Source organism: Olea europaea, chromosome 21, assembly GCF_002742605.1.
Source record: "Olea europaea var. sylvestris chromosome 21, O_europaea_v1, whole genome shotgun sequence".
NCBI classification, from domain to species: domain Eukaryota; kingdom Viridiplantae; phylum Streptophyta; class Magnoliopsida; order Lamiales; family Oleaceae; genus Olea; species Olea europaea.
Window position 1 is genome coordinate 10,004,983 of NC_036257.1, and position 18,307 is coordinate 10,023,289.

General features: G+C 33.3%; 1 protein-coding gene across 1 annotated transcript; it reads right to left on the bottom strand.

The window, feature by feature from the left end:
* Window positions 1-722: 722 nt before the first annotated feature.
* On the bottom strand, window positions 723-4,511 carry LOC111370570 (PAP-specific phosphatase HAL2-like). Its single transcript, XM_022992339.1, has 3 exons — window positions 3,793-4,511; window positions 1,426-2,113; window positions 723-1,157 (listed from the first exon to the last, which is right to left on the bottom strand). Exons 1-3 carry the CDS (start codon window positions 4,184-4,186, stop codon window positions 854-856), a joined length of 1,386 nt encoding a protein of 461 aa, XP_022848107.1. The 5' UTR covers window positions 4,187-4,511; the 3' UTR covers window positions 723-853.
* Window positions 4,512-18,307: the final 13,796 nt, after the last annotated feature.

Genomic DNA, 18,307 nt, shown 5'->3' on the forward strand with positions numbered 1-18,307 from the left:
AGAAAAAAAAAAAAAAAAAAAAAAAAAATAATAATAATAATAATAAAAATCAGGTGTAGCCAATTTCATTAAATAAAAATAAAACTTGTAGGTCGTTGGTACGTGCTAATATGCGTTCGAGGTGACATTAACGTGGATCATATTTTCCACTATCTCACTGAATCCCTCCTGTACAACACCAAGTAGACAGCTACATGGAAACAAAGATGCAGAGCCATTAAAAGAGGAGGCCATGAGGGGGAGGGCCAACTACTAGCTACATGAATAGGCCTCTAATTCAATATGACTATTTACACTACATACTTGTTGGCCTCATTCCATATACATACCCCTTCAATCCTTACAGCTTAAGTGTTTGTATTATTAAATAAGGGCGTCTCAACCCCTAGGTCGACTCCACATCAACTCTTTGATTTTGATTCGTATCTTATCCATTTAGTACAATCATGCATCAATTTAGCAATCCTCATTTGCGTACATTCATCTTATAGACGTTTTGATCTTTAACCATATGCATCTCCAATGATGAAGATTAGATTTGCCATCAGCACTGCAAGAAGAATTATGGCAGCAGAAAGAAAGTTGGATAAGCAAGCACCAAAGCCTAGATCATTTACATGATTCAAAGAAATAAGTTGGTCGACTAATATAGACACACTTTACAGTTAGGCTTGGAGTTATAGAAGACTTTGAAAAACATCAACTTCCCATGATACGCGTGCTTTAAGGGAATAAACATTATCATTTTATTCATATAGCATGATGATCTTGTATTATTCAGACAACCATTTTAATTATGATATTTATAATGCCAATACAACAACATTAATAACTTGGCAATGTACAAGTGAAACTAGAGGCTAGATGAATTCCAGCTAGCATCAACAGCCTTGACGATCTTTTCATGCAATCTAGCTCCAGCGCAAGCAATTATACCCCGATCAAGACCTTCCAAGTACATACCTTTAGAAAAGCATAGAGGATGACCTCCGGCATCAGTTACAACACCACCGGCTTCTTGAACAATAACAACACCAGCTGCATGATCCCATATCTTCTCCTTGTAGCCAGCCCTGGCAAACTTCATGAATACTTCAGCATCTCCTCGGGCTATGGCTGCATACTTTACCATGGAATGGATACGTAATGGTTGATTCCTGTGATCAATACCGTTTGTGAAATTTTTACATAATGAACTGATTTACAGAAAATGGTCGATTCCTTGTTATGCTTTTGTTTCAGATGGGTTGAGGTGGGGTGGTAAATTTACTTATCTTTTGGTTTCTACGAGTTAATAGTTAAGCTATTGTGCATTTGGAATTATACGGTAACTTTAGAAGACAGCAAGCAAATCTGGTCATGATAATGTACAGGCCTGGGTCATGGAGTTCCAGAAAGCAGGAGGGAATGGAGAAACATATTTACCTAAGTCCAGCACTGTGAGCCACTCCTGCTGTGAAGGAATGGCTTGAATTAGCCTTCTCAACTGGTTCACAGAAGGTCGCCAATGCTGGGTTATCAACGGAGGAGACTTTGATTTGCCTTGCAGAGTTCGGCCAAACAAATTTCTTTTCTTTATTTAGTAATGGCTGCATCCACGCATTACCACAATTTTTGCTTGCATAAACCACACAACCTCTATCCCAAGATTCAGATGACAGTGACGTTAACCTAGACAAGATTCTACGGTAGCCATTTTGGTAACTTAAACATTCCTTCTTCACAGGATAATTTGGGCATCCAAGAACTCCAAGCACGGGTTCTCCATCTTCAATCAAAGCAAGAGCAATCGCATATTGATCCCCACGTAAAAATCCCAATGTGCCATCAACAGGATCCAGAACCCAAAATCTTCCACTAGAGCCCCCCATTGAGTTGCATCTATCAATGGCTTCGAGAACCTCTGAAGTACTGAGAGCCATAACAGGTGCTCTTAGTCCAAACCGAGGTGCTTCAGCCAGACAGTCATTAACTGTCTTCACTATAGCTTCCAGTAACCCAAATGCGCCAATCTTGGATAGTACTTGAACATCTTCTTCGGCAACAATGGATATATTATCACGACCAAGAGCCTCAGACAGTACCCAGCTCACAATTCCTTGGACACTCCAATCTGCTTACAAGTAGCAATTGGAGCATTAGCCGATCCAACCTATGTCATGTAAACCTATTAGAACTAGACCTTTCGGTGGTAAAATTGTCGAGTCGTATATTTTGGTGCAAGTAATTCTATGCTCAAAATAGGGATCTTTAAGAAACGTGACATGTGCTAGAACACTACTCATTCAATTCAGGGCTCGTACCCATGAAATTTGACACGAGACTTAAGAATTGGCCAACATTTCTCTTTCATTCTCTTTTTTACCTCCACATCCGTTAGATGGAATAAGATATCTCTTAATTGAATGTTCCTCAATTACCATAAACTGGCTCGAGGCCATAGGAGCTAATTTAAAAGTTTTTATCACAATTAAATCAAGTGGATGTTCTTTGTTTACTGTAAAATTATGCTATTTGTGATTTTATGCATAGTAAAACAATATTTTTCATGCTTTTTGTAAGTTTAGACACCAATAAAATTAAAAGATACAGACAGGATGTGAACATCGATACAAGCATATATCAGTAGAAAATTCTCTACCACCATTCCTACAGATCTCACATAAATAATTGGCATATCTATATTCTTAACATGTGATAGAAATTCCTTTTTCCTAAGCAAAGGCTATAGAACTTTTACGAACAGCTTACATTTGCTCTTGCCAACACCAATAAAATTAAGAGATACAGACAGGATGTGAACATCGATACAAGCATATACCAGTAGAAAATTCTCTACCACCATTCCTACAGATCTCACATATATAATTGGCATATCTATATTCTTAACATGTGATAGAAATTCCTTTTTCCTAAGCAAAGGCTATAGAACTTTTACGAACAGCTTACATTTGCTCTTGCCAAATGGGAGAGGGGGGGGGGGGGGGGGATAAGGAAAAAAAATTTTTTTTTTTTTTGGGGGGTTCATGAGCAAAAATATTGCTTCTTTGTCTGCTCTTTTTCATTAATCTTCAAGTAAATGGGTTCCATGATAGATCTCCACGGCAAATAACCAAACTGGTTTTCTAAGCCACCGTTTGGATACAATTTATAAATTGGTTTAAAATTTAAGTCAAAAACATTTAATTTCAACTACACATTCATAACCACCGCTCGTTATTATCCACACATTTTGTGGGACTCACGACTATTTCTCTTTATAAGCCATTTATATATGGAGGCTAATAAATTTGATTACTTTATGTTCAATGATCCTCCCTTATAATTTAACAAACATGAGTTATGTTCTAAATAACTCTATATTATATACGATCTTATGCGTCTCCTTCATTGCAATAAAGAGGCATTCTAATGTTCTTCCTACTTATACAAATTAAAAAGATGCAAATAGAAATCAACCTAATATGTTGTTTTTCATTTATCAGTAAGATAGAATTGACAAACATTTGCGTCATGGAATTTTTTTTTGAACTGCAACAGCCACTCTCCAATTCCTTTTATTGATGACAAAACGTGCTGTTTAACTCACTAACAGAAATCAAATAGTTTACTAGTAATTCAATAAGAACTACCTTGCTCTTTAAGAACTGCATATTTGCTCATCAGACAATCAATTTCTGCCACATTTTCTAATTTAAATCCACAATATATAATCGAATTCAAAACCCGGAACATTTTTGAAGTCAACAACCGACAGAGAAAAGTAAAACCAGAAAAGGGTAAAAGAATTACCCGCAATTGTAACAGGAGAGTTATCATCCTTAGATTGTACATGGTCATTTGCTTTAGAAAGTAAAGTTTGTTGAATTCTCTGGCAAAGCAAACACGCCATCTGCACTGCCTTCACAGCAACTTCCAATTCTTTAAAATACTTATCCGACACAAAGGATTCAACAGCTGAATTATTATGATCTTCCATAGTTGCGCAAACAATGGTTTGGGTTTTGCTAAACCGGTAGTTAGTTAAAATTGAGAGCAATTTTCTATCAAACAATGAAGAGAAACTTGGTGTATTTGGGGAAATGTAGATATTTCTTCTCCTAGTTCGGATTTGGATATGCAGAAGAGGAATTTTAGCTGAAAAACTTGAGAGAGACATTGGGCATTTTAAAGAAAATTCAGTCATACAGCACGCGACAAATACAGGGGAATTTCTATTCTTCGATTTTCTTGATGTTGTGCGCCGACTCAAGCTGCTTGTGATGTGAAGATTGGGTTTGATAAAGTAATGGATTCGGGGTCCAATTATTGGAAATCTTTCTGTAATTATGTTAAACGTCGAGTTAATTTCAGCGATTTTGTCATAAATTTCAAAATGACCATTGAAGAAATTTTCTTTCTTCCATTCGTAACAGCTCAAGTTTGTGATGGTTGCTCAGATTGAAAACATCCTACAAGTCATACGCATTAAATTTCATTGTGGATAGATAACACGATAAGAGGAGTCAAGATTTGCTGTCACATTTTGGTGTATATTCAATTAATTCTTGACATGTTATCAATAATTAATTTGTTGTATCAGGTCTATCCTCGTTATCTTCACCATTAAGTTACGAAATTAATGATGTATCAAAAATTAATTGGATGAACAACAAAATTGGACAACGGATCTTGGCTATGTTAAGAGGACGGTAAGGGTTGTAGATTAAGGATGAAATTAAGGATCAGGTCTTTTCAGTCTTTTTATTGCGAAAAGTCAAACGTTGGCCCACAAATTTTCAAATTTAACATGATTAGGTGTGAGGTAGCGTGTTAACTAACGTTGCATTGTGTTTACGATGCAACTTTGGTAACGTTTAAGATTTTAGGTTGACGCTTCCATTTTAGTGATTGTTAGTGTCATCATTACAAGCTCGAGTGACTACTAATATAATCATTTTGAGTTATAAATATTACTAATTATTGCTATTATATATTTTAGTATTCTTCACTGAAATTAACTTATAAATTTTCTTTACATTTTCTCTATTACAAGAGATGCGAATTTAAAATAGTAACATCGCGAAAACGAGAAACTAGTATGAAGAAGAGAAATTTAAACTACTATTTAAAATTATTTTTGAAATAAGTAAATAAAATTAAGGAACATAAATTTGAGTTATGATCTAGACGTCCATTTCATTTTTAAACTCGAAATTTCAAACTTCTAAGAAAGTTGTTTCACCCTTTCAAGCAATTTTCACGTTCAAGAAAGTCATTATATATTATTCTTGATGTTCTCAATGCTAGCTACTAACATATCAACTAAAAATAATTGAAATGTAACTTGAAAATGTTGTATAACAAATAACGGAAGCACTAGATTTTAATACAGCCGTGCTACAGTATTCGCAGGAATGACCGTGGGGTTGACACACCACACACACATGGAGGTCAGGATTATTTTATTCATGGGACCCACGCCAGGCATGTGAGTGTGCGGTCAACCTCGCGGGTCGTTTGCCATTTTCCATTTTAATAAAAGCTGATGGAATATTAGGTTGGAAAATTGTTGGTCCAATAAAATGTTTAATTATAATTAAAAGTTGACTTTGATTTTAATTTTAATTCAAACTTTTAAGTTGAACCAAACACGGCTTAATATATGAATATTACATTACAAATTTATCCAATCGAATAAGAAAAGTTTTTGTTCACTTCAAAATACGAATGATTGTAAATGGATTGCCAGAGCATATTCCTTTCACTTATTAGTCAAGTTAGCCAAACACATCCCTGCAACTATGCAAATGCAACCCAACACAGCACACACTTGACTGGAGGCTAACTTGGATAAGGATTTAGTCCTTGTTTGGTAAAAATTTAAATTTAATTTTAATCATATATTTTATGGGATTCATAACTTTTTATTACGCATTTCATCAATTTTTATTAAAGTCAATTAAATATTTTATTTTAATCCCTATCAAACGACGGCTTAACATCAACCTCCCATTGATTAGGCTGACTGTAATTTCTTTGTCTCAAATCGAGTTCGTCCATTCGATTTTAATTTAGCCCATGTTTGGCCCCCATTTACTGAAAATGAAAATCGGTGAAATAGTTTTTTTTTTTTAAATGAATGGTTGAAAAAGAAGAAAAAATTTTCGATTTAAGTGTAACATTATTTTATAAAAGATTGTATGATTGAGAATAGAAAAAAGAAAAATGGAATGAAATTTAATGGGGTTGAACGGGGGCTTAACGTATCAAGTAAGTTTGAGTTAATATTTTGAAGAAGCACTTTTAGGCTAAAATGTTAAGGTTATGTTGATTTTGAATTAATTTTCTGTAAGTTTGTATGATGTAGTCCTTATGTCAGCATTCGGTCACCAGCCACAACTGAAAAGAAGAGATTAATCTTCCTTTGATTTTAGTCATGTCTAATCAAGATAATTTAAACATAATTATATGACATATCGTTAGGTCAACAAAGGCGGCTCTCGATCCAAGTTTAAAATTTGAATCACGTTATTTGCCCGTGATTTGTGTTTTTGTTATCGTTAGAAAAAAAAGTTAATTCTATTTATAAAAAAAGAAGTCAAAAATAATGGTCGAAATAATGAAATAATGATTAAAATTTGATTTTTTTTTTTTAAAAAAAATCACAATCAAACACTGATATTTTACAACAACAATGCTACATGGACAAGCTCAAAAATAGGGTAAAAATGTATCGAAACACAATTAGACACTTTGAAACAATAAAAAAAGCAGCTAACCACTTTATTGTTTTTAACTATTCGCTTGTTTGGCCCATTATAATGAAATTTTGAAAATAATCTATTTTGAAATAATAATTTTTGAAAGAATGTGTGATTAAAAAAAAGAGAAATTTTTTTTTTATTTATAAATAATATTATTTTATTGAAAAATGTGTGATTGAAAAGAAGAAAAAAATGTATTAAAATTTTAATGGTGACCAATAAGTGCTATATTTACTGAAATAATGGATAAAATTGATTAAACAAAGAAAAGAAAAATATAAATAAAGAATAAAGAAAAAGAAAAGGAAACGTACAATAAAAAATGCAGTCAATCGATACACGCCCCATGAGTGGCGCTATAGGATTGGTCAGCCTGGTAAAGTGGAGCGATAATTGGGTCCATTAAGCATGTTGGCCAAAATCAACTATTCATTTATGGGAACATGGTACCCGTCACATCATGAGAAACCCTAACAGTCCAAGAATTTTGGAAAAATCAGGTTTCTGTGTCCATTGTTGTGAAAAGAGAAAAAAAAGATAAGAATATAAAGAAGTTAATAGATTTGTGTGTATTTTATTAAGAATCAAAACTCTATATTTATAAGTAAGAATTATGGATACAGTGGTCATAATTTCTAGAGTTGTAGGGGTAAAATTGTCATTCACTAACAAACCTAGTAAACTTACATTTACAACAAAATATTTGTCTCGTTAAAACATTGATTGACAAAAACTCAATGGAACAAAAAATCAAACGAAGAAAAAGGAGTACACTTATTTTGGAGTGTTAAAAATAAATTGTCTCATTAAACCTTACTGGGAAAATTCAGTGGGATAAAATCTAAGCGAAGGAAAAAGAGTAAAGCTACTCCCGTGATGTCGACACTGAAAATATTTAAGTCGATGCATTTCAATTTTGTGAACCAATTTTTTGAATGTAGATGTTGGTATTGCTTTTATGAATAAATTGGCCACAATATCACTTGAAGGAATTTGTTGGACGCTAATATTGTCATTCTTTTGAAGCTCGGGTGTATGAAAGAATTTTAGAGAAATATGTTTTATCTTGTCACCTTTGATATAGCCTCTTTTGATTGTGCAGTACAAGTCGCATTGTCTTCATAAAAAATTGTTAGACTATCTTTTGTTGAAATTAGCTCGCATGATGCTTGAATATGATGGGTCATATTTCTCAACCATACACATTCTCTGCCTGCTTCATGGATTGTAATAATTTCAGAATAATTTGAGGATGTTGTTGTCATTGATTGCTTCGCAAATCTCCATGATATAGCTGTTCCTCCACGTGTAAACACATATTTTGTTTGTGATTTAACTTTATGTTGATCGGATAGATAACCTGCATCTGCATATCCCACTAAGGTAAATCCCGACTTCTAATAATAAAATAATCACGAATCAATAGTACCTTGTAGGTAATGAAAAATATGTTGAACATCATTCCAATGTCTATGAGTTGGTGTCGAGCTATATTATGCAAGGAATTTATAGAAAAAGCTATGTCTGGTCGAATGCAGTTTGCAAGATAAGTTAATACTCCAATTGCACTAAAATATGGTACTTCAGGGCCGAGAACATTTTCTCCATCTTCAAGTGGACGAAATGGATCATTTTCACATTGAATAATCGAATGACCATAGGTGATGCCAGTGGATGTGCATTATCCATATAAACGTGTTTTAAAACTTTTTCTATATATGTAAATTGATAAATAAATAATCTTTGTGGGAAATGTTCAATCTATGATCCGAGACAAAATTTGGCTTTTCAAATTTTTCATCTCAAATTCATTTTTCAAATAATCAATAGTTTTGTTAAACTCTAGGAATTCCAATTAAATTTAAAATATTAACATTAGCTGCTACAATTGCAAATCCAATATATGTTTTCTTTATGAAAACATATAGGCTGATATCGTCATTTTTATAACTCTCATTCAACAAATATTCCTTAAGGCGATTATATCACATGCGTCCGGATTGTTTTAATTCATATAATGATCTTTGCAATTTAATTGAAAACATGGTTCTCAGGCATGTATCATTTGTTCCTGACACCTTAAGTCCTTTAGGGACTTCTATATATATGTCACTGTCAAGTGAATCATACAAATATGCAGTTATTATATCTATAAGGCATATATTAAGCTTTTGGGACACTGTCAAAGTTATTAAGAATCTAAAAGTGATGGTTTTAATTACTGGAGAATATGTTTTCTAATAATCAATTTTTGGTCTTTGTGAGAAATCTAGAGCTACTAGTCAGGCTTTGTACCTTGTAATTTCATTATTTTTGTTTCTCTTTTGTATAAAAACCCATTTGTATCCCACAAGGATTACTTTTTCAGGTGTTTGAACTACATGTCCAAATACTTTTCGTTTCTATAAGAAATTCAATTTTGCCTGTATGACTTTTTTTTTTTTGGTCAATCATTTCTATTTTGACAGTCTTTAATTAATTATAGTTTATGATCCTCATTTTTTAGAATATCAAGAGTCACATTAAAGAAGAAAATAGTATCTATAACAACATTATTTCGTTCCCATAATTTATGAGATAACATATAATTTATTGAAATTTCATTATTTTTTGGACATTTGTGGTTCTTGAGGAACCATATCTTCAATATTTAATTGATCAATCTTTTCTAATGTTACATCTTCTGAAGTTTTTGGTCGATTTTTTCAGGTACTTTTCTTTTTCAAGGTACGGGTCTTTTGAACCAACTGATCGACCACGGTTCTAGAATATTTGGAATTCATTTGTCACAGTAGATTGTCGTTCAGTGACATTAATTTTTCCTGGAATATTTTCTGCTGGTACATATGACTTTGCCACTTTTCTCGTGTCAACAAATACATTAAATAGTTGATTTGAAACTTTTTGCAAATAAATGATTTTTTCAACCTCTTGCTCACATTGATTGCTGCGGGATCAGAGTGAGATATAGTTGTTTCATTCTAAAAAATTTTAACTTATTTTTCAGGATGTAATTTTTTCCCTCCCAAAATTAGAAAAATCGTTGCATCAAAATGAAAATCTACAAAACGTGCAGTAAATAAATCACTCGTTAAAGGTTCAAGATACCTAATAATAGATGGTGAATCAAAACCTACATAAATCTCAAATCTTTGTTAAGGGCCAATTTTAGTATGTTGTGGGGGGGGGGGGGTAAAACAAGGATTTGGACAGCACAGCCAAAAATTCGTAGGTGAGAAATATCATGTTCATGACCAAATGCCAGTTCCAAAGGTAAATATTGATAATAGGTCTTATACAAACCAATGATGAAATATGTAATGTGGCATGACCCCAAATAGAAGCTGAGAGTTTTGTTTTAATAAGTAATTGTCTAGCAATAAGTTATAAACTTTTAATAAACGACTCAGTTAAACTATTTTATGTATGGATATGCACAATTGAATGTTCAATTACAATCTCAATTGACAAATAATAATCATCGAATACCTGTGATCTAAATTTACCAGCATTGTCAAGACGAATAGTGTTAATTAAGTAATTGAAAAATTGCACTCGTAATTTTATGATTTGTACATGTAGTCTAGCAAAAGATACAGCCCTATTGAAAAGTAAGCAAATATGTGACCATCTAGTAGAAAAATCAATTAATACCATAAAATAACGAAATGGTCCACATGGTGGGTGTACTAAACTACATATATTTTCATGAATTTTTTCCAAAAAAAGTTAAAAATTCAACATTGACATTTTTAGTTGAATGTCTAACGACTAACTTGCCTTGCGAACAAGCTACACACGGATAATAATTAGATAAACGAATCTTCTGATTATTTAAAGGATGTCCATGTGAGTTGTTTATTATTCGACACATCATTATAGCTCCTGCATGTCCAAGTCGATCATGCCAAAGTAAAAAAAAAAAAATTGGATCAGCATACTTTTGGTTCGTGACAGTATTTGATTCAACCATTTTTATAAATATATAGTACATAGCAAATGAGAGTGCATGAAAATTTTCTTTTATTTGCTTCTTTCCAGATACAAGAGAAGTTATTCAAAAATATTCAATGTTATTTTCTGGTATCGTCTCAATATGATATCCATTGTAGTAGATATCTTTAAAACTAAGCAATTTTTTTTTTTTTTGGATTTGCTAGAATATAGTGTATTGTCAATATATAATTTTGTCTTATTTGGTAAAATAATACAATCTCTTCCGGAACCTTCAACGATATTCGATACACCGATATCGTATTAACATTATTTTATGGTGTATATCGTATTAACATTATTTTCTTCTAATGTTAAATCTATAAAATATTTTTTTCTTGAAAAATAGTATGTGTAGTTACACTATCATTCAAGTAGATGCCTTGACAATCCATCATGAATCTATAACAAAATAAATATATTTTTATAAAAAAAAAACTTGAATTTAAATTCAAAATGGTAAACATAATTTAATACTATGAAATTAACGATGCATAATAAAGTTCATAATATTTTTGCGAATAGTAAAAACATATTTTAAACTAAATTTCTAAAATAAAGGGAACTAGAGACATAGAAAATAAACTAATCTATATTTTTCATCACATCATACCAATCAAATGGTCAATATTTCCATTTGGATCAGTAAAAAAATCAAAGATATTCAAATGAATCACATCAATCGAACCATTATAATCAGCAAAATTTGTCTCACTTTTCCTTTTCCTTGATTGATTTTTGTTAAAGATCCATAAGGTATTTTGTCATACGACGAGTACATGTCCAATTCCCTTTTATTCCACATCTAAAGCAATTTTCTTCGTATACATTTTTGGATGTCCTACTTTAAATTACTTTGTGCCTTTTGAAATTGTTGCCTTATTGTTGACTATTTCGTCCATGATTTATTCCATGTGCACGTCCACGTCCGCGTCCACGTCCAAATTCGTGTCCGATCCACGTCCACCTTTTTGTCTTGATATTGTATTTGCTTTAGGCAATGTAATGTCAATTGCTTTTAGGCAATGGTACAGAACCAAATGGACATAACCCATGATTTTTCACAAGCAGTTCATCACTTTGTTCAGCAACAAACTGGCAAGATATAGTCTTCGTTTGGCCCGCATTAAATTTCATTTCATTTCATTTTTCTCTCTTCTATTTTCAATCATACAATCTTTCATAAAATAATATTATACGTAAATCGAAAATTTTTCCTTCCTTTTCAATCACTCATTTTTCAAAAATATCATTCCACCCATTTTCATTTCAAAAAAATGGAGGCCAAACAAGGGCATAAGTTATGAATACTTTTTGAAACCACGCTTACAATATTGTTGCTGCAAGAGCTCATTCAAGGCGTAAAAGGTGAAAAAGGTTTATTCCAACATATTTTCATCAGTGATTTTTTCTTCACACAAGGTCAATTTCGAACATATTTTGAATAGTTTAGAATTGTACTCACTAACAGTTTTGAAGTCTTGTAAACAAAAGTGCATTCACTCATAGCGGGTTTTGGGGAGGATTATAGACCTTTGATGATAAAAATTTTCAATTAGTTTTTTTCAAAGAATTTGTGGATTTGTCTTAGTAAAATATTCAATTTTCAATCCATCGTGAAGATGATGATGAATGAAGATAAGTGTTTTTGCACGATCCTCCAGGGACTCCTTATTTCCTTTTTTTATTGACTCTTCCAAACCTTTTGAAAAAAGATGGATGTCAGCATCGAGTATCTATGACAAATGATTTTTGCCAGCTATGTCAAGTGCAGCAAACTCGAGTTTTGTGATATTTGCCATTTGATTAACTAGGCAATAAAGTAAAAGAAAATACAATTAGTTTTGAAGAAAAAGAAAAAAAAAGTTAATATCAACATGACATAAGTTACGTATTTTCTTTCAAAGATAAACACTAAAATAACATGTTCTTCGAAACATGTGTTACTTCGGAAGCACATTGTATTTTACTATTACTTCTTCAAGAGCAATATGTCATTATTATTTTAGAATATTGAAAATTATAATTTATACTTTTCAAGAACAACAACAAACTATTTATAATTGATATATCTAAGGTTAATATTTTTCTGGACTATTAATTATAAAGTTGTGCTACTTCAGGAGCAACAACACGATTTATTATCAATTTAAAGTTTATAGAAGAATATCTAAAAATATTTGATTACCATATAGATATGATATGAATTTATATAGAAAAATTAATTACCAAACATAGGAAAAAGAATCTCCATACATGGAAGTTAACAAAATTGTCTAATTTTTTTTATTGGCTAAATCATTTACTAATATGCAAAAGTTACTAAACATGCACATGAATTCCACATATACAAAAATCAAAGGTAAAACTAATATGTGGCAGATTCAAAGGACAAAATTAATACGTGAATAATATGTGACAAAATTGATTGTGTATGAACCAAAAGACGTGAATTAATGTGTACAAATTACACAAACAATCATGAATTAAAATTAATATGTATACCAACAAAAAAAACAGGAGAATAAGCAACCCGGTTATGATATATATGTACATTGAAAGAATTCACATACCACCAAATTAATTTTGGTAAATGTGATAAATATTTATACTTCTAAAAAAAATTAATACATTTATTAAATTTTGAAAAATTAAGTTATCATGCTGATAATGTGTTGTGAAAAGAAAACAAAAGAGCGGAAAATAGAGAGAAGTCAATAGACTTATGTGTATTTTATTAAGAATCAAAGTCCTATATTTATATATAAGAATCAAGGATACAATAGTAATAATTTCTAGAGTTGTAGGGGTAAAATTGTGATTCACGAACAAACCTAATAAACTTACCATTTACAACATCCACAAGTAATATTTTCTGAATAAATTGTTTTTAATTATATACACACCACATTAATGAGTATCGGTGCTTAACTTATGTTAAGTACTAGTGATATATTACACCAATTAATTGGTGAATTATTAAATTTATAAGACCTATCATTAATTTATTTATCAATTAATTGATGTACCATATCACTGATACTTAACATAAGTAAAGTACCAGTGTTCATTAAATTATATATATGAAAAATGCAATTAACCTTATTAAGGATGAGTGAATTACCCAAATGATCATCGAATTTTGCAAAAAGCTTTTACAGGGTCACTGAACTATGTAAAAGGTTTCCACAGGCTCATTGAACTTTGAAAATCACTTCATTCATCACCAAACTTTGTAAAAAGTTTTCATGAGATCACCAAACTCAATGTTCGATGATGAATTAAGTGATTTTTAAAGTTCAGTGATCTCGTGGAAACCTTTTGCAAAATTCAGTGATAAATTGGATGATTTCTAAAGTTCAGAGACCTCGTGGAAACTTTTTACAAAGTTCAGTAACTATTTGGATAATTCACTCTACAATTGATATCGAGTTTTCTCTCCAACCTAAATTTCTTTTTACTTTTTGATTATCATCATTACGATGGGGATAGAGGATATGTATTAAACTCTTTTTGAGAAAATGACATGGCACGGGGGTTGTTTTGCTTAATGCCAATGCCGTGATTGGAGATATGCGTGATAAAAGGGGTAATACACATATTCGGCAGAATGGAAGTAAGATAAAGTGTTGACATTGTGATCCACAAGTAGCGGAGGCCTATGTTCTAGGGATGAAAATAAGTTAGCATCTATTAAGGATTGGTGTGGGCACAAGCAGAGGCTTGGGCTCAGTTTGAGTAAAAATGGTTCGAGCTTTTTTTTTTAACTAGAGTCAAGCTGAGCTTTTGTTCCACCAAGACATCTAGGCTCGACTCTTGCTTTCGATACAACTCTCCAAAATGGATCTTGGCCTCGAGCTGCGAGCTGGGTTGGCTTGGGCATTTTTTGGGCCAAGCCAATGAGCCAAATTGATACCTCTAAAGTAGAGCTTGCTCTTTAGCTGATTTTAATCTTCAATTCAATAGTAAAAACAACCACAAGTATGGCATAGTTGAAGGCGATTTTGCTAAGTGATTGAAATATGGTAGTTTGGCCCAACCGGGTCTAAATGTGTAAGAAATTACCACTGCAGGTGGAAGTGTAAGACAATAAATAAAGTGTTAACCTTTTACAAATCTTATATGGGTTTTTCTTGGTTTTAGAGAAATAAAGTTGGGACAATTTCTGTAATCTTGTGCTTTGCCTGATTTTTTCTCAATACTTTTCTTCTATAATTAGGGTCCGTTTGATTGTTAGAATGAAATTTGGGTGGAAAGAAAACGAATTTCAGATAATTGAATTGCCTCCAAATTGTTTTATTGGAAATTGTCATTTAAATGTGTTTGATTTGTTTAATTTTTCACCTGAAAATTTTTGGATCTTTTGGTGTTAGTTTGACTTTGTTTTCCGTGAAAATTATTAGTTAAAGAGATGAAATTTATTACAATTGTGGATAGAATTTGTTTCCACTGCCAAAAAAAAAGTAGAAATCATTTTCTCTGGTTTTCCACCAATTCAAGGAAAAGAATGTCATGTGGGAAGGAGGGGAAAATGAATTCCATGGAAAATTTATGCCATCAAACATGCAAAAAGTAAGAAAATGCAAAAAAAATTCCATTTTCCAAGGAAATTTTTTCATATCAAATAGGTCCTTAATGCAATTGCATGGAAAATTGACTGACAGGGACAAGAAACTTCAAATTGCTTGCTTGAGGCAAGAAACTTCAATGCTATCAAAGTTGCGGATAAATTTTGAGGTAACCTTGTTGCGGAAGCTCTCTCAAAAGATCTTTAAACGGTGGTTTTCCAGGCTCAGTCCAACGTACCTTTCTCTACCAACAACCAATCCAAACGGCTCCAAACCACAACCAATTGATTCACCTTAGTTGCTATACAATCTTATCCACGTAGGACAAGAAGGGATGATGATTTATCGCCACAAAGGCTAAGAGAAGACACCACAAAGGTATACTATGAAAGAACCACCAATTGCACACGTTATACAAGCGTTCTGGACACCTTTTTCTCACACAAAAGGGGGGCAGCCGGGATTCACTAGTTTCTTCTCTCAAAATCACACAATCATCATATCAAAGAGGCTAGGGTTATATTCATATATATACTCTAGGGTTAGGCTTTAAGTTGGGCCATTAAAGGGGTAAACAGGCCAAGATTCAAGCCATCCATAAGGAATACAATTGGGCCGGGTGTAGCTCATGGACTTGGTTGTTGGACTTATTTCATTCATCGGCCTATGTCTATGAAATAATATTAACCCACGTTAACATCATAGCCCGGGATTTATTGGGTATCAAAAACCCAACAAATCTCCACCTTGATGCCCAATAAATCTGCAAGCAATCAAAACACACAGTTAACACTTGCATAATCAAGGTAGCCAATAAAATTGGATCACAGATCTTACCTCATGTTTCCAACTTGAAACACATACCATACCTGCTTCATGTACTCACTGGAGCTAAGGTCAAAAACACCCAAATAGAAGCAAATATTTAACAGTAAACAATTAAGAGCAAATACACATGCGATGACGATGTACTATAGGATAACACACACGGATCTTTTCAGAAACATGTTCATATAGAACTATAGATTAACACCAAGTCAATCAAACCACGGTCAACCACATATGCAACACATACATAAATGACCCTAAGAAAAGATCTCACCACACTTATCCTATCCCATTCCGTGTTGCTCACACCTCGAGAACACATATCTCCTCTCATCGCCCACCAAGCTCACTAGACAGATCACTCAACTCATGTCTAACTAGTAAGTCACAATAGATCCTAAGTCCATGGGATAATCCTTTATCTCCACATCACTTCTCCTAACCTACGTGGATAATGGGTCTCCACCTAACAGAAGTGATAGAAGTGCCTCTCTCACACTCCACCTGATCAGGGTCTCTTTCCAGATAAAGGATCCTAGACATTTGATTACATCTCCACTCGTGATCCAAATGTCACACTCTACATCCCTCGTGCATATCACCAATGCACCTCTAGGCATCTATACTTCACCTTACCAAAAGACATCCAACTTACTGCTAATGCATCTCAAACTCACTATGGCAAAACAACATCTTTCGGTGACCACAAAGGTAAATCCACTCACCAATGCTCCCAAAAATTCACAAAGAAAATAGTGAAGGTGGCACTCTCAAAGAGAATCGAAGAAAGAGTCAGCTACTTCACAACACTCACAAAGGAGGCTCACAAAGAGGAAGAATATAACCCTAACATGGCTGCCTCACATAATCTCACAAACCACACAGGCTCACAAAGATAAAGGAGAAAAACAGCTGCCCAACTTTCTTCTCACTACCACACTCTCACACCACTCACAGAGCAAATTGAGTATGCCACAAAACTTAACCCACTATGCATGTAAACATATTACACAAAGTAATAAATCACTCTAATTCATGCAGTTACACATATCAAACATATTGAAAGTGTAAGATCAACATCGCAACAGAATTAAGTGACCACATACATGCAGAAAGGATTACACACAGATGCAATGCAAGAACCAGGTTTATTCTCTCAATAAACCTCACTAGGATCACTACTCGACCCTAAAGTCATATTCGCCTTGTCTCTATCCTCATCTTTCATCTTTTTCAACTATGTCCAAATTTCACCACAGTTAAAATATATGTTATTTTTTGCATTTACCTTAGACCCACATTTGCCAACAATGCCAAATAATGACCACAAGTAAATTATGAACATAATTCACATAGAATAGTCCAGTAAACTTTCCTAAGGCCACATGCAATTCTAATAATGTAGAAAAAATTGACAGCAAATTCACAAAGAATTTAAGGCAAATAATTAACAAATAATTCCTAAGTCTAGCAACAGGCAATGGTTACCCCTTCATGGTAACCCCAAACCTAATGTCACCCCACACGATGACCTCTAATGCAAAAAATTAAATATTCTACACATTTATTTTAACTGTAATAATAAAAACAAAGAACACGATACCGAGCGAACTACGTCTGAAGGTCTGTAAATATCGAGAGACGCGAACTCATCACTTTAGGACTATCACTATTTGTCCTAAAGTCTCAGAAAACTGCAGCAACCAAAAAATCACGATCGAATCTGGAACGCTCGAAGAACAACGCTGTCCAGATTCTACTGTGTACTCTGAAACAGAAAACTTTCAACACGAAAAATGTTAAAAATAATATGAGGAACAAACTACCTGAAGAGACCGTCTCCAAATTCAGTCTCACGCGCCCTCACGTGTGGACTCTCTTCTCTGGGCGTGGGCCTCACGCGCCACCACACGCGCCTCCGTCTACCTACACGCGCCGCCCTGAAGGGTTCCCCTCCTCCTGCACGTCACGCCAGTAGTCTCCGTTTTCCCAAACTCCTTCTGGATTGATCATAAAACGCGAAAAATGGTGACTGATTTTAACAGTTTTTGGACAGCTTCTCGATCTGATTTCTGCTGCGTTTCTGCCTATTTTTTGGACGATTTCTGGTAGATTTCACGAGCCAAAACCTTCACCTTGAAGCTCTGATACCAATTGTTGTGGAAGCTCTCT